Source organism: Clarias gariepinus, chromosome 19 (assembly GCF_024256425.1).
Source record: "Clarias gariepinus isolate MV-2021 ecotype Netherlands chromosome 19, CGAR_prim_01v2, whole genome shotgun sequence".
Taxonomy (NCBI): domain Eukaryota; kingdom Metazoa; phylum Chordata; class Actinopteri; order Siluriformes; family Clariidae; genus Clarias; species Clarias gariepinus.
Window position 1 is genome coordinate 9,140,715 of NC_071118.1, and position 21,655 is coordinate 9,162,369.

Sequence of the window (21,655 nt, forward strand, 5' to 3'; positions counted from 1 at the left end):
AAAGTCTCCCCCGATGGTCAACCAAGCAAAGCTATTAAAGCATACGCCATATTGGACGACCAAAGCAATAGGTCGCTAGTAAACGTGTTCAGACTCATGAACTTATCTGGACAAAGAGCCAAAGGGTTCGTGGTTAAGTCTCATGAAGGAGGAGTTGCTGTTCCACTTCCACCACTCATAGAGTGCGATGACATCCTTGATAATCGGTTGGAAATCCCGACACCAGATGTGACCAGAACTCATGTTGCTTGGTAGAGATATAATACGAGTGCATAAAGTGAGGGAGCAAGTTAAGGGACAGAACGAAGAATGTTGGTTCCTTCCAACATTTGGGGTGTTCCATCCTCGAAAGCCAAGGCAAATCAGAGTGGTATTCAACTCGAGCGCTAAGCGTTCTGGAGTTCTCTTTCAAAGGCTACACCCGTTGCTGCATGAAAACGCTATGGGAATATCTTTTCATGTTGCCGGTTGTGAAGCATGTGTGTACCAAACACGCCAAATTTTGGCTTATATAACCTCAGTTAGGTGACGTCATCTGATTAGACGCACCTGCAGGTTATAAATAGGAGTGAGCCGGCAACATTCCTCAGATCTTTTTCTTCACCGCATTGTGCGTGCAATGTGCGTGTGTGTCAGCAAAAGCATACTAAAAAATAAACAAGCAGAATTAAAGCTCATAAAACTCACCAGATAACATGGTGAAGTTTAGAAGTCGATGTCCCCCTCCCTGCGAAAATTTCCTTTCAGAGGGCGATATGCATATGTTCTGCTTCGAATGTTTGGGTGAGAAGCACGCTCTCGAAGGGCTTAATGGAGAGTGTGAGCACTGTGATCTTCTCCCCATGAAGCTGCTTCGCGCGCCTGACGTTTTTTAGGGAACCACAGGCATCAAGGACAAGGATCGAACATTCCTCCTTGATGCCCCTGTCTCACCTTCCGGCCTATTTGGCGACGCTGTGAATTCTGTCGCCACTAGGTTCCGAGAAGCTAAGCTGTATGAACAGGCTTTTAGGAAATTTCTCCCACGCCGTGTTTAAGAGTCGAGGCCGTCGGCCACCCAGCCTCGACCAGATCTGATTCCCGTTAGGCGAGAGGCGCAGAAGGAGAGCGTCAGCAGCCGGGCACCCCCCCCCCATAAGGACTGGTGTACACCTTGTCGCCCCTCACAGGCCGCCTCCAAAAGATCAAATCGCCGCACTGTCTTCTTTTCAAAGACTAAGTCCTGAAAGTCTACGTGTCCAGGACTGTGGGGGCGGCACGCAACGCTCTTTCCTATAAGAGCATGACCCCCCAGACACCCCCAGGGGGTCAGTGTTCAGTTTCCGCCGCCTCTGGTGTTTCGGACGACACTGACTTCCAGAGATATGTTAGTGCCTTGGTTATATCCTGATATATTCCAGGATGCCTAACTACTTAAACTCGTACCCCATTCGGAGAAACTGGCAGTGTGGAAGCTACTGCCAGGCATATCTACCTGGGTGCTAAAGACTGTAAAGAAAAGCTACAGGATTCAGTTTTCTCAACGCCCTCCGCGTTTCAACGGCTTCCGTGATACCGGAAAGGGCGAATCTGCTGAACTCCGAACTCCAGGCGTTGCTGGAGAAGGGAGCCAAAGAACAGGTTCCTCCTCCAGACAGGGAGTCAGTCTACTACAGTCGTTATTTCCTGGTTCCCAAAAAAGGCGAGGGGCTGCGTCCGTTTTTTGATCTTCGCGGCTTGAACCGCTATCTCAAAAAGTACAGATTCAAAATGTTAACCATCAAAATGATTGTCTCGCAAATCCAACCAGAAGATTGGTTTGTGATAATAGATTTAAAGGATGCATACTTTCACATAAAAGTTTTGCCACAACACAGGAAGTTCCTGAGGTTTGCTTTCAGGGGAGAAGCTTACCAGTATTGGTTCTTCTATTCGGTCTAGCTCTGTCACTTCTGTACCCTTTCTATGTGGTTTAGACCCCAGTTTCTCACCTTGGGTCCCACTCTAGGTTCGTCTTGTCGTCGCAAAATGCTAACGACAGACGCTTCCCTTATCAGCTGGAGCGCGGTGTTGGATGGCCGTCCAGCCCAAGGGCGCTGGAGAGGTCAACTTCTCGCATGGCACATCAATTGCCTTGAAATGATGGCTCTATTTTTGGCCCTACAGCACTTCCTCCAGCAGCTGAGAGCTACCATGTTTTAGTGCGGGTGGAGAACACATCGGTAGTCTCCTATATAAATCGAAAGGGCCGGACTGCACTCGCGCTGCTTGAACAAGCGAGAGCATCAGGTTTTGCTCTGGGCACTGGACAAGTTCCTGTCCCTCAGGGCGATTTACATTCCAGGGCACATGAGTGTGGGAGCAGATTTGCTTTCCAGACAAGCTGTGACACAAGAGGGAATGGAAACTCCACCCCGACGTAGTCAGCCAAATCTGGGAAAGATTCTTTACAGCAGAGGTGGACCTCTTTGCCTTCCAAGAGACAGCACAATGCTCCCTCTACTACTCTCTGACTCATCCAGCTCCCCTGGGTCTGGACGCGATGGCCCATACGTGGCCCAATGTATGCCTTTATGCATTTCCTCCAATACCTCTGCTCCCAGGAGTCCTGGCGAGGGTCAATCAACACGGTTTGCGCCTCTTACTGATAGCGCCCCGTTGGCCGGCCAGAGTATGGTTCTCGGATCTAATATCTCTCCTTGATGGCTCACCTTGGATGATTCCAGTGAGGAGGGATCTTCTGTCTCAGGCGCAGGGGACAATATTTCATCCCCGACCCGAGCTTTGGAACCTTTATGTTTGGCCCCTGAACGGGACCAACTAAGTCACGCTGGTCTCCCAGCCAGCGTAATTGACACTATTCTAGCCGCTAGAGCTCCCTCCACTAGTAAAGCTTATGCCCTCAAATTAATTATTTTCGAAAGATGGTGCATGACGAAGCAGGTAGACCCAGTCCACTCCCGAATTGTTTCAGTGCTGGAGTTCCTGCAAGATAAGTTGTCCTCGGGCTTGTGCCCTAGTACCCCCAGGACGTACGTGGCCGCTATTTCAGCCTGCCACGTTCCAGGGGGTTACTATGGGGAAAACACCCTATAGTTGCCCGTTTTATTCGTAGAGCTAAAGGTCTAATTGACACTCCTTTCGAACTATATATTCATATATATATATATATATATATATATATATATATATATATATGGGTTTGTGTGTGTGTGTATAATGGAGGCCAGCTCTATTCAGGGGCAAGAGGGGGCAGCGCAGTAACAAGAAGTACAAGAAGGTAACATTTTGGTCTGTATCCACACTCAGCAGTCACAAAGTGGAAAGACTTTGAAGCAGTTTATATATTAATCTGAGCTTGAACTTATCAACATTGTTTCATTCAGATTCCGCTTTAGTGTGTTTCTTAATCTTTTCCCACATTTTTGTGTCAATCAAACACATCTTATATATATATATATTGTGGCGTGGGCGGGGCGGCGGCTGACGACCAGCATGCCTTGCGGGGATGTCGGTGTGTTCACCATGATGGGGAAAGGTGTTTGGGTTAGTGACTTTGGCCCTGTTGTGTGTGTGTTGAGGTGTGTAACGTGTGAAATGTGCTCTAGTTCAGGCTGACGCTGAATTAGAGGTAGGCTCCTGAGTGAAGGTGCTGCTCATGCCATACCGGCTGTATGCTAAATAAAGTACTCCCAGCCATTGCATTGGGCAGCAAATAAGCTCGCTCGTCTCTCCAGCATTTCTTCAGGCGTAAAAACGCTACATTGGTGTCAGAAGTGGGATGGAGAGTCACGGGTTTGAGCGCACAACGGAGGACCTTCAGAAAATCCAAGCGGGCCGCCGAGTAGCGGAGCGACTACTCGCACGGAAGAAGCGCTTTCCTGACGGAGCTAGCGCGAGCACACCACGTCAGCCAACGCGGAGCGGGAAGAATAAAATCCCGGCGCTGGATCTCGGGGCGGAGGCTGGCGCAGCGCAAGCGCCGGAGCAAGCTACAGCTCCGTGCGCCGTTAGCCGGCAAAGCGACTTGCCGCTGCGCGAGGCCGAGCGCGCTGAGCCCATATCGGCGGTACATCACGGCGGAAGAGCCGAGCGACCGCCCGCAGCTCAGTGGCGCTCCGTTCGTGAACCTAGCCTGGGACAGGGCTACCCGTCGCGGCTAGGCAACGAGCAGCGCTCCGACGTTTCGCGGCGAGGCCGAGGCACGGGACAGCGTACACCAGCAGCCGCTAAACTAGCGCCGGGAGGACACTTGGGAAGCCGCGCTGGCCTTCACATTGACTGTGTGCTGGATGGCGTCTTACTGCGGGCGCTCGTGGACACCGGCTCCACTGTTTCGCTGCTGCGCTCTGGAGTACTGGGGCAAAGCAAGTGTGTTCGCCGACGGCCTGATCCTGCTTTCAGCATCTGCACCGTTGCTGGGGGCTGCGTCAAGGTACGGGCGTGTCGCACAGCGCGAGTCCAGGTGGGTGGTCGAACTTTTACACACCAGTTCTTAGTGGGGAATGTCGAGGAGGACTGCGTTTTGGGGTTGGACATTTTGGAGAGATGGGGTGCGGTGCTGAACTTGTCCAGCAGAACTCTGCGTGGTAACTTCGGGCAAAGCGCGTGGCCGGTACTGCGAGCAAGTGGAGCGCCGTCTCGATGTAGAACCCTCGACGCAGGACGTTCCCCCCGTGCAGTCCTCCAGGCTCTCCGGTGGTGATCAGCCGTCCGAGCCAGCGTGCAGCCGTCTTACTGCGTCTCCCAGAGCGTCACCCGCAGTCGCTCCGCCGGTCTCACAGCTGAACTGTGAACCGCTCATCGCCAGGCAGAAGGGCCCCACCCAGCGCTTGCGGGCACCGCTGCAAGACTTTCGGGTGGGGGCACCTATGGGGCGAATGGGCGTGGACACTCACAGCCAGGGGCGAGATTTTGCTGCTGGCGAGCAGGTGTGGGTGTGTTCCTCCGGAAGGAGAAGGAGGGGGCTCTCGGCCGGGCGTGTGTCTCACTGGGTGGGCCCCTGTGCGGTAATAGCTCGGCTCTCCGATGTCATCTACCGGGTGCGGTTGGCGGGGCGGGCATGAGTTTTGCTCCACCGGGACCATCTTGCGCCTTGCCAGCCGCACGCTGGGGAAACATTGAACTCTGTGGAGGCCGGACCGCCTCAGGACTGCGTTCGCGTTCATCCCTCACCTGCCAAAGGACGCCGGCGTTCCCAGCGCCGACCGCCTCCACGCCTCCACGCCTCCAAAACAAAGTTCGTCATGGTGACCAGGGACGGTCACAGCTCGGGTGGGGGCAGTGTGGCGTGGGCGGGGCGGCGGCTGACGACCAGCATGTCTTGCGGGGATGTCGGTGTGTTCACCATGATGGGGAAAGGTGTTTGGGTTAGTGACTTTGGCCCTGTTGTGTGTGTGTTGAGGTGTGTAACGTGTGAAATGTGCTCTAGTTCAGGCTGACGCTGAATTAGAGGTAGGCTCCTGAGTGAAGGTGCTGCTCATGCCATACCGGCTGTATGCTAAATAAAGTACTCCCAGCCATTGCATTGGGCAGCAAATAAGCTCGCTCGTCTCTCCAGCATTTCTTCAGGCGTAAAAACGCTACAATATATATATATATATATATATATATATATATATATATATATATATATATAATACTTTTCAAATAAAATCGCTATTAGTTGACCCTAAAGTGTAGTTTAGCACACAAAAAAATAAAAAGGCCTTTCTGGTAAATCAACTGCATATGTAGTTTATTTACAGTAATTCATTAAAAAAAATAATATACATTGTACAGTACAAGGTAAACACAAAAAAGATCACAAAATGAAAAAACAAACAGTGTCTACTTTATAAACAGCTTAGTATACTGTGCGTCGAGATGCTGAAATCCCTTGCATGTTGTCCCCTTCATTTTGTGCTTCCATTCCAAGTGGAGAGATATTTGACCAACAGCCTAGAACAACAGAACTGTAGGTGTGATCATAACCCCCTCTAAACGACCGTGCCATCAATCACTGACCACCTCAGAAGTTCCCTCCAATGTATGCTGTATTTTTTTTTTTGCAATGTATCCAAGTATTTCTGCAAAACTATGGCACTCTCTTGAGAGGTGGTTGGAAGTTGTTATTCATTGATTTATTTTCTACAAGGGCACTAACTACACAGACCAAAATGTTACCTTCTTGTACTCTTATAAAAATTCTAAATATAAACAAACAAAATACAGCTTTTTTTTACTTAGAGCTTATTTTTTGCAACTGCTTTAGGGAAGCTGTGTATGTATGTGTGTGTGTGTGTGCGTGTGTGTGTGTGTGTATGTGTGTGTGCGCGCTGCAGCCTGTGAATGAATATGCACAGCAGAGGGACAGAAACATGAGGGAAATCTAATACCCTATTGTGCAGTGTCCCTTTTTCAGCGGATTTTTCCGCTACCACAGATCAGTTTATCAACTTGTAATATATTAATTTTAGGAATATATTAACATGTGCAGACATTTATTTGAGGGGGCGCTGCCTCTTCTTGCCCCTGAATAGAGCCGGCCTCATAGGGAACATAGGGAAAAGCAGAAGCGGAACAGTGTTGCGTATATGGCCGACTACCACAACCTCATGAATTACACCCAGGCGATCGGGTCCTCCTGCTCCTACCCAATGGCAGCTGCAAATTCCCTACTAAATGGTAGCTACAAATTCCCTACTACTAAAGTACCTTACACTCTCATCCCACGTGTTGGAACCACGAACTACTGTCTGCAGCAACCCGGTAAGCGAAAATGCATTGAATTATATCATGTCAATTTGCTCAAGCGGTGGATAGAACCACTGCCGTGTGTCTTGGCTCTTGCTACGCTCTCTCACACAGGCAAAGAACAGGTGCAGTGCAGTGCAGGGAAGATTTACTGGCAGCGCAACATCAGAAGCTAAGAGAGCTAATAAATTTATTCCAGGATGTGTTCTTCACCGACCCGGGGCTCACCCATTTGGTGCGGCATGACATAAAGACGCCACCTGGCATGACTATCTGACAAAGACCGTATCAAGTCCCAGAGGCCTGTGCCATCGAAGCAGAGGTAGAAAATATGCTTCGCAATGGCATAATAGAGGAGTCGACTAGCCCCTGGTCCAGCCCCATTGTGACTGTACTTAAGCCTGATTGGTCAATATGAGTATGCAATTATTTCCGCCGATTAAAACTAAATTTCGCAGTTTGACGCCTACCCACTACCCCGAGTGGACGATCTTATTGATCGATTAGCCAAAGCGCGTTTTATCTCTACGTTGGACCTGACCAAAGGCTACTGGCAGGTTGTCCTAACTCCGAAGGCAAAGGAAAAAACAGCATTCAGTACCGAACAAGGGCATTGGCAGTACCGAGTCATCCCGTTTGGTCTCCATGAAGTCCCGGCCATATTCCAATGCCTCATGGACATCTTGGTACTTCGCCAGCACCACCAGTATGTTCATCAGGCAGCTGGGATGAACATGTACACCACCACAGGCAGGTACTATACGAACTTAGAAAGGCTGGCTTAATGGCGAATCCAAAAAAAATGCTTCCTAAGGGCTGACCGAGGCACAGTACCTAGGGTACCGAATCAGCCATGGATTCTTAATTACAAGAAAATAAAGTGGAGGCCATACGTAAGTACCCGCATCCAACTTTTAAAAAGACAGGTACGTGCCATTTTTGGGCTAGCTAGTTATTACACGAGATTTGTGCCTAACTTCTCCTCTTTTGCAGCACCCCTTACGAATCTCTTTAGAAAAGGACGGCAAAAAAGTCAAATGGATGCAGGAGGCAGAAAGAGCATTTAAAAAGTTAAAAACCCAGATCACCAGTTCCCCCGTCCTCCAAAACCCCAACTTTAACAAGACATTCTTGGGTAACACAGATGCATCAGACTGGGGTTAGGAGCTGTCCTTTCACAGGACTTTAAAGGAGAAAAACACACCATCCTATAAGTAAGTAGAAAGGCAACACCAACAAAACAAAAATGTGCAACAATAGAGCGGAAAGAACTTGCCATTAAGTGGGCTGTAGAGGAGCTGAAATATTATCTACAGTAGCTGAAAGGGACTTTACATTATTTACAGACAACGCTCCCCCCTAATGGCTGCCAAGGGCTAAGGACACAGACACCCGCATAACACGTTGGTGACTTTTCGCTCATCGTGGGGAAAGTGCAAAAGGAACTCTGATAGCACCTTAAACAGCACATAAACACAAAAATGAGGCTTGCTAAATACCTCACACCGTAAATAACGGGAGTTCTAGTAATTTGTCCCAATTCCTTGTGAATCAATTTGCAAAATGTGTGTTTTATTAAAAAGTATTAAAAGTAATCTTTCAACCAGACTACCCATTTTTGTGTGGTAAATTCTGATACAAATTGAATTAATACCCAAGCATTCATAGATTTTGCATACTGTGTGACATAAACATAGTGCCTTGATCAGTCAGAATCTCTTTCAGGATTCTAACTCGGGGGATTATGTGGAAGACTGCCTCTGCAACCCTGCATGCTGCGAAATTGTGAAGAGGCACTGCTTCTGCATATCATATTGCGTAGTCAACTAGAACTAGCACAAAGTGATGCCCGTGATCTAATGGCCTGATTAGATTTATGCCAATTTTTTTACAAGGGATCTCAGTCAAGGGTTATGACCCTTTTAAGGTGTCCGGCGGATTTACTACCTGACATTTCCACCATATTTGTAAATTTTAATAGCTGTGGGGTAATAACCTAAATAATGGATCCTACATAATATTTAGGTATCACTGCTTATACATGACCAAAATTAGATAGAATTTGAGTTTGACACCCTTTATACACAGGCTATATTGCTCATGATAAACATCCTCTCAAAACACTTAATATGGGGTGGCATTTATAGGAGTTTAATAGTTTATAATTCCAAGAAGAGAATGGTACAGTAAGTTTTTTTTAAATCTGGGTAATCTACTGAGTTTTATTGATGTATTATAATAATAATAATAATCTATAAAATAAAGTAATTGACCTACTATCGAACTAAGTTACAGCTGTTCAGTAGAATATAGACAGAACATAAAGTAATTACTTAAACAGAGAAGTGTTTTTTATGGTAAATGAAAACCAACTGCTATTTAAGAGTCCACAGTATCATGCAGTGAATGGAACTGTAAACTGAGCAAATGGGAGAGGAGCAGTAACTGTGTTTTACAAGAAAGTGGGGTTACAAGGTATGCATAAGCAGTTCAGTGATATTTTCCAACACATTAAAATTTAAGCAAATAATTTAGTTAATTTAGTAAACTTTTACTGTAGGCTTGTGTTTTCCTGTTGCACAAAGAAAGTAGTACATGAATAAGGGCCGTAAAGAATCATCTCTCAGTCCATAAATAAGTGGACTTAGACAACGTGGCAAGACCAGGACAAACAAATAATTTAAGTAACGCAAGTCTGCAAAACGTTTACTACTGCCAACCATTGAAGCAGCTTGCTCAATAATGTTATAAAGATAAGAGGTGAGGCACAGACCCAACTGGATGAGATGCAGCAGCACGGTCTTGTGTGCTCTTATGGCAGAGTCCTTATTGCAGGAAATGGACCTTGCTGTGATCAAAATGCTGATATAAGTGAAAAGGATGATCATAGAGACTAACACAAAGAAAATTATGCCAACTTTATGATAAACATCATTTTGCCATTGTGTAACAAAAAGTGTTACTCTTTTACAAATGATTTGTGAGGATAGATAGTTAGGATCTATTACTATTATGTTAAGCATGTCAATTATAAAGTTTACAGAAGTAATAAACCAAATGATTCCTATAGCAACATAAGTCCTTCTTTGAGTGGCTATTTGAACATGTTTTAGAGGAAAGCATACGGCCAAATAACGCTCTAGTGACATCGCTGCCAGGTTTAAAGGTGCGTTACAGGATGTTGTACCTGAAACAAAAACTATGAAAGCACAAGCAGCTGTGACTAACTTCAGTAAAGACAAACTGAAGATGAGTAACAGGGAGGAAAAGAGAAGTTGAATTGAGTCATTGAGAAGCATGTGGGCAAACAGAATATAGCGTGGAGTCTCTTTAAAAACAGGCTTACTCCAAAGAGTGTAGACCATGATGATATTTAAATAGATAAAAAATAAAGACAAGAACATTGGTAAAATAATTTTGATTATTACTTCCTCAGACAGCACAACCTGAAATATTTGTTGCAAAAATAAAATCTCCCCAATGCTCTCATTAGCAACCAACATAATATAGTGCCGTAAATAATCACAAAATATTTACAGATAAACAGCAACACATGTAAGCCTCTAAACAAAAATGCCACCTTCCTACAGGTCCTGATTTTTAAAAATGATGTGCATGTACAGGTTTTTATTCTCCTGCAAAGAACCCTACTTTCATATGCAAGTTGAGCTTTGAATATAAATAACAGTTTGAATGGATCTTTATAAAGAACATCATGTGGGGCACATGGAGTGATGATGACACACCTCTCAGTAGAAACAACAAACATGACTTATTACACCTGTCTAGTATGTAACCATATAAAGGTTTGGGAAACTTCTCATATGTATATATATATTTTTTTAAATTAAAGTTTTATGCAAATGTTACTGTATAATACATATAAAAATACTTCTAAAATGATGATTGAAATATAATGGATAACAAGGAATATAACAGAAAGAATAACAGAAAGAAGTGTTTACTTGCTGTGATCTCAACCCAAATAGGCCAGGTTCCTTTATCCCACCCTGCAAACACTGATCAGGTGTTAAAACAAATATTTCAAATATGCCTGGCCTCAATTTTACCCAGGCAGCAGTACTTTGTTGTTCTCAACATTGACAAAATCTTGGTAACCTTTTGTCAGTGCTTGCAGCGTTCAGAGATAACGTGGGTTTATTAATAAAACTAAACAAACTAAAACACAAATGTGAACGTAAATCTCATGCTTTCTCTAAACAGGGTTAATCATTTTTGTTTCAGTTTTATCTTTTCTTTTCTTTTCACTTTTCTTTTCTTTTCACTTTTCCTTTTTTTAGTTTTAACTTTTTAGTCAACTCAACAGGTTTCTGGTGAAGCATAAAATAATAATAATAATAATAATAATAATAATAATAATGATGATAATAGAGTACGTCATTCAGTGTGTTTGTTTTAATTCCAAGAGTACTATCTGTAACGACGTGGGTTTTGTAAGGGGCAAAACCGCACATAGAGTGTGGGCCAAAGACAAAGAAAGAGAAACACAAAGAAAGAAAATATAACCGCGCAGAAAGTTGGGGTGGAGGCGGAGTTCTGTTTATTTTGTGTCTCCAGTTTCCTTTTGTTTCCTTTTAAGTTCCTTAATTAATAATCCCACACTATCTCCAAACAGAAAGGTCTTTCCGTGTATGCCATAAGCACTCTCACAAACTCCTATTTCACTGACCCCCTCTAAAGCCCTGCGTTAGGGCTCTCAAATAACGCATTTCAAATAATGTACTGGTTTAAATTTACATACCTAACACAGAATTTAGTCATATATTAAATACTGAGAGTTTACTTTTCAATTTATGTTTATAATCATAAATTGCTTAAAATGCTTAATAATTCATAGACTTTGCATTTTGTGTTTGACATAATTGTAGTGCCCTGATCAGTCAGAATCTTTTTCAGGCTTTCAACTTGGAAGATGATGTAAAAGAGCAGCCTCTGCAACCCAGTATGCTGAGATATTGTGAAGAGAAACTGCTTTTGGATATTGCATTGCATAGTCCATTAGAACTAGCACAAAGTGATGCTCACAGTAACAACCAAAATATAGTTATAGTTACAGTAGTTGTGAGATGAAATAGTTAAAATCAATTACTATTATATAAAACATATCAGTTTATTGAACCAATAAACCAAATTCTAATAATAATAATCATAATAATAATAATAATAATTATTATTATTATTATTATTATTATTATTATTATTATTATAATAATAAGAAAGAAGTGTATGTCATTCATTTACATGCATTACAAAATGTAGTCATATATTGAGTTTTAAAAATTTCTATTTGTGTTTATAAATTAAATTGTTTGCATTCTTTTCAAATTTGTCTTAACATAGCAGTATGGTTTTCAACCACACACCATAAAATAAAGGAATTGACCCTTGTTTTAAACTTTGTTTTGGCTGTTCAGTAGAAAATAGGCAAGATGTAATTACTTAAATAAAGTGTTTTTCCATAGTAAAAAAGATTCCACTGCTATTTGAGAGTCTTCACAGTATAATGCCAACAAACTAAAATATGATATTTAAGCAATTGATATAGTTAATTTAGTGAACATTTACTGTAGGCTTGTGTTTTCCTGTGGCACAAAGAAAGTAGTACACGAATAAGGGCCGCACAGCATCGTCTCTCAAGCCATAAATAAGTGGACTCAAACAGCGTGGCAAGAGCAGCACAAACAAATAATTTAAGTAACGTAGGTCTACAAAAAGTTTGCTGTTGCCAAGCATTGAAGCAGCTTGCTCAATACTGGCATAAAGAAAAGAGGTAAGGCACAGACCGAGCTGAATGAGATGCAGCAGCACGGTCTTGTGGGCTTTTATGGCTGAGTCCTTATTGCAGGAAATGGACCTTGCTGTGATCAAAATGCTGATATAAGTAAAAAGGATGATCATAGAGACTGACACAAAGTAGACTATGTTAAATCCCCGAAACACATCAGTTTGCCATTGTTTGATAAAAAGTGTTTCTCTTACACAAAATACATGTGAGGTGAAATATTTAGAATCTATTACTATTATATAAAACACATCAATTACATAGTTTATGGAACCAATAACCCAAATGATTCCAATAGCAACATAAGTCCTTCTCTGAGTGGCTATTTGAACATGTTTAAGGGGAAAGCATATGGCCACATAACGCTCTAGTGACATCACTGCCAGGTTTAAAGGTGCGTTACGAAAAGTTGTACCAGAAACAGAAACTATAAAAACACAAACAGCAGTGACTAACTTGAAAAAAGACAGACTGAAGACAAGTAACAAAGAGGTTAGAAGATGAATTGAGTCATTGAGAAGCATGTGGGCAAACAGAATATAGCGTGAAGTCTCTTTAAAAACAGGCTTACTCCAAAGACTGTATATCATGATGATATTTAAATAGATAAAGAATAAAGACAGGAATGTTGAAAAAATCATTTTCATTATTGCTCCCTCAGACATCACAACTTGAAATATTTGTTGTGCAAACAAAATCCCACCACTGCTCTCATTAGTAACTGACATAATACAGTATAAAATATAATCACACAATATTTACAGATATAAAGAAATAAACAAATAAGCCATCCTAAAGGAAAACCACCTCCCTACAGGTCAGTTCTTTAAACGTATATACAGAGTAAAAATACTATTTTAAATGATGCACATGTAAAGATTTATGTTCTGCGCAAAATCTCACTTTTTCATGTGAGCTCAGCTCTGAATATGATGCACCAGTGTGAATGGATCTTTATAATGGACATCATGTGGGCCACAGGGATAGATGATGACACACCTCTCTGTGGAAACAACAGAAATGACCTAAACGCACCTGTCTAGTAAGCATATAGTCTATTTATATGCAAATGTTTGTGCTTTAAAGTAAATGGGAAAAAACAGCTTGCTTGTGACTACTTAAAAATTACCCCAAATGTTACTGTATATTTAATAAACTTATACAATAAGTGGTGACTAAAATGTTAATATGGTGGATAACAATCAAATAAGGAAACTTTTTATTAACAGTCATTACATACCATAGCAGTTATAAGAAATTACAGTCTACTGGATAAGTGTTTTATAAGCGATATAATCTCAACCCAAATACTCGAGGTTCTTTTCTCCCACCCTGCAAATCATCTGTTATAGCAAATGTCATAGTTACAAAATAATACATTTAAAAAATGTTTAGCCTCAATTTTACACTTTGCACTTGACCTGAACCCCACCGGGAATCTATGAGGTATTGTCAAGAGAAGTGAGAATCACCTGACCCAAGAATGCAGACCAGATGAAGGCTGCTATCAAAGCAATGTGGTCTTCAGTAAACCTTTAGCAGTGCCACAGGCTGATTGCCTCCACACTGTCTAGCACCGATGCAGTAATTCATGCTAAAGGAGCCCCAACAAGGTATTGAGTGGAATAAAATAACACTTCTGTTTCTTTAGCTATATTATAGTACCAGCGTGTTATATACATACTGCACTGTTGCCATGAAGGGCCCAAACATATATACAGAACTCTTGTGTGCCTTAAGATGGACTGGCATTCTATCCAGGGTGTACCCCACCTTGTGTGTCTCCCGGGATAGGTTTAAATTTCCTGTATCTCAAAATATTAGAATATTTTCCAAGATCAATCAAAAACAAATTTGCCAAACAGAAATTCTGAAAGTGATGTTATTTTATGGACTCAATACCTGGTTGGGGCTCCTTTATTCAAATTCAAATTCAAATTTTATTTGTCACATACACAAACATACACAGTACGAAATGTAGTGAAATGCATTTTACGGCTGCCATTGACCCTAGAAGAGAATTAAAGTTTACAAATAAGAAATAAATATGAATAAAAGAAATACGATAGAAATTAAATAAAAATTAAATTAAACTAGGAAAAATAGAACTAAAAATAAAAATAGAAATAGAAATATGATGTGCAAAAATAGAAATCTACTGTACAAATTGAAATATACTGTGCTGTGTGTGCAAATATGCATGGAATAAAGTGACTTTGTGCAGAGGTTATTAAAGTGTCTTTGTGCACTGGTCCAGGATGTAAACGTAAAACTGTAAAATGTAGTGTAGTTGTGAAGGTAGGTGTGCAAAGTTATTAAAGTGACTTTGTGCAATGGTCCAGGATGTAAGCAAACGACATGTAGTGTATATATGAAGGAAGGTGAGCATGTAATTGTCCATAGTGTTCATGGATGTAAGAAGATTGATGGATTTGATCAATTATGAAAAAGATGAAAAGATTGTTAGTTCTGCATAGTGGTGTGGTTGTGGTTGAGAGACCTTATCGCCTGCGGGAAGAAGCATAGATTACTATGCGAGATGGCGTGGAGGTGATCAGCCTGTGTCACTGCTAGGGCTTTACCGAAGACCACATTGCTTAGATAGCAGCCTTCATCTCGTCTGCATTGTTGGGTCGGGTGATTTTTACTTCTCTTGAGCTCATTGTTGGACTCCTCAATTACCCTATGTTAAGCATTGTCTTAAGTTCATCCTGAAACACATTTTTCTTCTGCTCCTATAACCTTTATGGTCAGCTGTGTGCAGCCACACTTGGGAGGCATCTCCATATGGTGCTCTATGATGGTAAGTGACTGAAAAATTTCTCCAGCAACCTGCCCAATGTTTTTTGCTCTTGAAGAGGCACTGCTTCTGGATATCGCATGGAGTTTACGTAGTCTACTAGAACTAGCACAAAGTGATGCCCGTGTGCTGTTTGATCTAATGGCCTGATTAGAACTCAGCCTATTTTACTGGCCCCCTCTAAAGCCCTGCGTTATCATAGAGACTAACACAGAGTAGATTGTGTTAAATGCCTGAAACACATTTTTAAACACAGTTTGCCACTGTTTGACTAAAAGTGTTTCTCTTACACAAAATACTTGTTAAAATCAATTACTATTATACAAAACACATCAATTACAAAGTTTATGGAACCAATAAACCAAATGATTCCAATAGCAACATGAGGATAAGGGGAAAGCATATGGCCACATAACGCTCTAGTGACATCACTGCCAGGTTTAAAGGTGCGTTACGAAAAGTTGTACCAGAAACAGAAACTATAAAAACACAAGCAGCAGTGACTAACTTGAAAAAAGACAGACTGAAGACAAGTAACAAGGAGGTTAAAGGATGAAATCTTCCCACTGCTCTCATTAGCAACCACCATAGTACAGTATATACTGTAGTCACACAATATTTACAGATAAACAGCAACACGTGTAAGCCTCTAAAAAAATGCCACCTTCCTACAGGTCCTGATTTTTTTTAATTATGTGCATGTACAGATTTTTAATGTCCTGCACAGAACCCTACTTTTATATGCAAGCTCAGCTTTGAATATGAATAACAGTTTGAATAGATCTTTATAATAAACATCATGTGGGGCGGATGGAGTGATGATGACACACCTCTCAGTGGAAGTTTTATGCAAATGTTACTGAATAATACATATAAAAATACTTTTTAAATGATGCTTGAAATATAGAGGATAACAAGAAATAACAGAAAGCAGTGTTTACCTACTGTGATCTTAACCCAAAGGCCAGGTTCCTTTATCCCACCCTGCAAACACTAATCAGGTGTTAAAGCTAATATCTCAAATATGTCTGGCCTCAATTTTACCCAGGTAGCAGAACACTTGCAGTGTTCAGAGATCTTCTTTGTCTTTCAGCTAATCCCTTTAAGGGGTCGCCACAGCAAATCATCTGCCTCCACCAAACCCTATTCTCTGTTTCCTCCTCTAACACCAACTAACCTTATGTCCTGGTGCTTCCTAAAGGTCCACATGTCTACTCCTTTGTCTTGGGGACCTATATAGACATGCATCTAGGTGTCGTGCATTGTCCTTAATTGCCATCATGGAAGCATTGCCTAGTGACAGCATGAAAGGACGGCCATGGGCCTACCTGACTAGAGACCCGTGGCACAGCTGACCGTGGGTTTGCCTGTCGCAAGACCCACAACATTACAATTAAGACATAAAGGTGTTGAGAATCTGCGGTGGTAACATAAAAACATGCAGTTTTACTGTAATGTGGTGAGAAAGATGTTTAGCTATGCACTATTATGCTAGGCTAATCGACCTGTTGCCAGTGAATACAGTAGCATACAGAGCCATAGCAAGGTTAGAACCACAGGGATTATTGCCATAGTAAGTGCCAGAAATGTTAAAGGGCTAATATACAAAACATTTTTTAGGGCACTGTATTTTTATATCTTTATGAAGTTGTCGAATATATGTACTACGGTAGTTGGCATGTAAAACATATCATTTGACAATTTTGCTAGGTTATTTACTGTTTGAATTTCTGTGTGGTTACTTTGTATCATCTGGAGAAAAATGTGTGCTGTAAAACTGCAATATTTGTTGAACTGATTTAAGACAAATGTGGAAAATATTTGTTGTTCTCATCATTTTGCTCATTGAAAAGGAATATTTTAACATATTTTAAAGTACATTTTAATGGACAGTGCTTAAATTATTGATGTATTTACACAGACTAGAGTCACAGTTCTCCAAAGATGCTGTAATGTTGAGGATGAAGATCAGTGAGACCCAGCTTATGGTAAAAGTACTGAGCTGAATGATGATGAAGAAGATGCAAAGCCATCTGATATAAAAGACAGTCTGAGGATATTTTGTTTGTGTGCATTTATTTTTATCCACCTTGCTGAGAGAAAAGGTGTTTGTACTAGGTTTTTATTTTGTAGTTCATCATCATAATGGTTACATACATGGTCTTAGTTTGTAATCACTATCACGCTTGCAAATAAATGACTCCATCCCTCCCTCCTCCCTCGTTCCACTCGTCTTAAACAGTAGCCCGCTCCTCTCAAATAAAGGAATCAAATAAAATCTGACTCTAGATTTGTAACAAGGAACCTCTCTAATGACACTTGCTTTTGCTTTACACGCACATGAACACACACATGGTCACAAGGTTATAATAAACAGTACACGTGCACGGATGTTGACTATACGGGTGACGCAGGTGTTCTGAGACTGATCATGAGAGACGATTACCCATAATCCCGTAGCGCACGAGAGTGAAGAACGATTGGCTCAGTTGTTATCACGTGGCGCTCGGTAGACAAATTGCATGCATACTACTTATATCAAGATCTCACTCATTTAATAAGTTCCAATTTTTTAAAAATCCTGCAAAAACGCTCGCAGACCAATTTCACAGTGTTTTCTCTTCTGTGGAAAACAGGTTCAAATGGCTCTTTGTAAGGTTGCTGACGCCTGTGCCAGGCCATTAATGAAGGTGTCACACAAAGCGCACTCATCCCAACCACAGAAGGCAGCCAATGTGAGAAACTCACTTGCATAATCATAGGTGGAATGAGATCCCTAACGCAGCTTGAGGATTTGGCCAGCTCCGTCCTTCCCAGTGATGAAATGGTCAAAGACCCCTTCCGCATTTCACTGGTGAAAGACCTGTGCAGGACCTGTAAAATTCTGTGCAGCATGGAGCTTGAGCTTGGGGCTCCCACAAGGCCCTGCTACATTTATGGGCCCTACCCAAAAGTAGAGTAATGACATAGGCCATCTTGGACCGCTCAGTGGGGAAGGGCAAAGCTTGCAGCCCTAGAACTAGGGAGTATTGGGACAAGAAAGACCGGCAGGTGCCAGGGTTGCCATCATAGGATAGTAGAGCGGGTAGAAGGGGCTCATGTGGTTGAGATGGAAACGGAACTGGAGCCAAAGGGGTGACTTGGTAAATCAGCCAGCTGTGCAGAAATCCAAAGAGGTTAAACAAAGCCATAATCATTAGACAAAGCGGGAGATCAAAGCCTAGTCCACAATTCGAAAAACAAGATCCAAACTACGTGACTAGAAAGGAGAATCAAAACAGGTGAGTTCGAGATCGCCAAAAAACACAGAAAGGAAATAGAGGGAATACTGGACTTGGGAGGCACACAATAATAGCGCTTCCTCAAATGCTGAGAGAAATTATTTTTGAATAGGATGCCGGTATGCGAGAGGGGTGGTGCAGGGGTGTGGGGAAAAAGCATAACACCTCGGAAAACATAATTACGTGTGGAGAGTTATGATAAACATGAGGAAAAAAGGGAGGACAGTGGTTTAAGAAAGGATCATGAAAACGTGACAAAGGTTTGCTAGTTTCTTGGGCCAATAACTACTTATAAAAATAAAATGAAACTGAATTTAAGTCTGTACATTATTTTTTTTGCTTTTCTTCATATATGACTTTTATGATTTTATTTGAATGGTAATGCACATACATGGAAAAGCACCATACCATTTCTTAGATTGTCTTACACAACAGTTTTAATGCCTTTGAATTTTGACAATGATATTGTATACATCATAACCCATACTTATAACCTGTTAAATATATTGTATGCATAAATAAAAAATGTTATAAATGTTTTTATAAATTTATAATGTTCACATGATTCACATGTATTTGGCATAATTTAACCTAAATTGCTGCCCTTCTTTACTATTTAGGGAAATTGATACATGCCATACATGATACTCCCAGTGAGACTTGACATATTTGGAAACATGAGCATAATCTGAATATGGAACAATTTCACTTTTGATATATTAAATTAATACAGGTTCTTTACTGAATGCCTTCTTACTTCAATGCAGGCTGATGGTCATTGGATGAGTGATACACTAGCTTATAAGTTATACAACTTTGTCCTTCTATTTAAATAACATTGACTACAGGCTTTATTTTGTAAGTTCTATAACAAAAATAATATTTAAATAAAGGTCGCACCGCATCATCTCTGAGACCATAGATGAGTGGGCTCAGGCAGCGGGGCAAAATCAAAACGATGAGAAAGTTCAGATAGCGCAAGTGAATGAAAAGGGAGCTGTTGCTTCCAGTCATCATATAAAGTGTTTTTTCTATTGTGGCATATAGAAAAGAAGTGAGGCACAGGCCCAACTGAATGAGATGCAGCAGCACAGTCTTGTGAGCTTTTGTAGCAGATTCTTTATTAGAGGAAATAGACCTGGCTGTTATCATAATGCTGACATAAGTAAAAAGGATGATCACAGTGACTGACACAAAATAGAGAATAGTAAACCCTTGAGACTTATCAGCCTGCCACTTGGCCACAAAAAGTTTCTCTCTTGTGCAAAATGTGGTCTTAAGTAACTGACTTGGATCAGTAATTAAGTCAAACATGACATCTGTCATAATTTCAAGTGAACTGATGAACCAAACAATTCCAAGTGCAATGCCTGTGCTTTTCCGTGTGGCAATAGTACAATGCCTCAGAGGAAAGCAAATAGCAACGTAGCGCTCCAGTGACATCAGGGCTAGGGTCAAAGGCGCATTCTGGAAAGTACAAGTGGAGATGAAGACTAAAAGAGAGCATAGAGCTCTGGCTACATTGGCAAGTGCAAGAGACATGGCATACATTACAGTTGTGACCAGGAGGAGGATTGAATCATTGAGAAGCATGTGTGCAAACAGAATGTATCGTGGTGATTCATGAAACAGGGCTTTACTCCCTAAAGCAAAAAGCATGGTGCAGTTTATATAGACAAAAAACAGAGACATCAGGACTGCGACCACAATTTTTGTCAAAGTGGTAGCATCAAAGTCCACCTTGTAGACCTGCTCATAGGTGAATGAGAGCTTGGCATCTGTGATGTTGATTGTCGCCATAGGCTGCAGACAAGTAAAAACAAGGGTTATGAGATTTCATATTAAATCGTCCAAAAACTTAGACATACAGTACAGGTTCAACTGATCTTATATTTAACAAATATGTATGCTATATATGTAAATATGTATGTTAAAGCATTTTCAACAGGTTGTCCTTCACAACAACCTATTTACAGTATAAGCATCTTTTAGGTAAATCTACAACACTTTGTGTGTATTATTAAATAAGTAAATAACTAAATAAATAAATAGTGTTACTTATTACCCTGTTGCTCATTTAGGAGCTGATTCCAGTCACTGTCAGCAAAGAGAGCTTTTTAATATATATATATATATATATATATATATATATATATATATATATATATTTACTTTGGCTAACAGTGACTGCGATCAGCTATATATAATATGAAAATGGCCATGACTAAAATTATGTAGACATCTGACAGTCACAATAATGGGCATTAACATAGAAATAGCCTGTGTGTGTCCATTTTCCTTATAATACACTTTTGGAAATTCTATTTTCTTTATTTTGGAATATGGTTGTTTATTTAGCCATAAGAGCATTAATAAGGTTAGCACCTAATGTTGACTCAGAAGGCATGTCAACAGTACAATTCAATAATGACTGATGAGGTTAGAAAGTATAATCCTTTGATCTATATTACATATTAAAAGTAAATTACTAATTGAAAAACTTTAAAAGTTTCTTTAAATACACCATTTAATACAAGCACAAATTCACCTTTACCACCTTTGGTGTATTTGCTTTTAACATAAAAAAGAGACTCAGTGCTATTACTTTTAGCCATATTACTCATTTAAGGACTGTTATTCAGTGTAATCAACTGAGAAAGAGAGACAGAGATTATCATCTGATAATGATTATTAGAGGAATTCCTGAGTAATATTTTCCTAGATATAATGTAAAAAAAAAAAATTGTTTGTGAGATACCAACCTGGCTTTCAGGTTAAAAAACCCCCACTATCAACATCACATGTGCTCCAGCTGCATGTCTTCCACCAAATAGAAAGGAGCCTTGCATTTCTGGACTTATGTAGCATCATTAGAACCATTCATCATTCCTTGTGGGAATGCAATAAAGAAAAACAAGTGTGTGCACATGCGTATAAGTGTCATCGAGTCAAAAGCATTTTTTTTTTAGCCATTAGCCATATTTTGTGTCATTAAATATTACATGCGCTAATGAATAGTAAATAATTAAAGAAATGTAGACATTAAATGAAAGAATT

At 41.0% G+C, this 21,655-nt stretch overlaps 3 protein-coding genes across 3 annotated transcripts; all 3 read right to left on the reverse strand.

Moving 5' to 3' along the window:
* Positions 1–9,254: 9,254 nt before the first annotated feature.
* On the reverse strand, positions 9,255–10,217 carry LOC128507867 (odorant receptor 131-2-like). Its single transcript, XM_053479000.1, has one exon. It carries the CDS (start codon positions 10,215–10,217, stop codon positions 9,255–9,257), a length of 963 nt encoding a protein of 320 aa, XP_053334975.1.
* Positions 10,218–12,285: 2,068 nt separating this feature from the next.
* LOC128507849 (odorant receptor 131-2-like) lies at positions 12,286–13,254 on the reverse strand. The gene has a single exon (XM_053478974.1). It carries the CDS (start codon positions 13,243–13,245, stop codon positions 12,286–12,288), a length of 960 nt encoding a protein of 319 aa, XP_053334949.1. The 5' UTR covers positions 13,246–13,254.
* A 6,172-nt stretch (positions 13,255–19,426) lies between these two features.
* On the reverse strand, positions 19,427–20,398 carry LOC128507853 (odorant receptor 131-2-like). Its single transcript, XM_053478981.1, has one exon. The coding sequence runs from the start codon at positions 20,396–20,398 to the stop codon at positions 19,427–19,429; it is 972 nt and encodes a 323-aa protein (XP_053334956.1).
* Between the last annotated feature and the right edge of the window lie 1,257 nt (positions 20,399–21,655).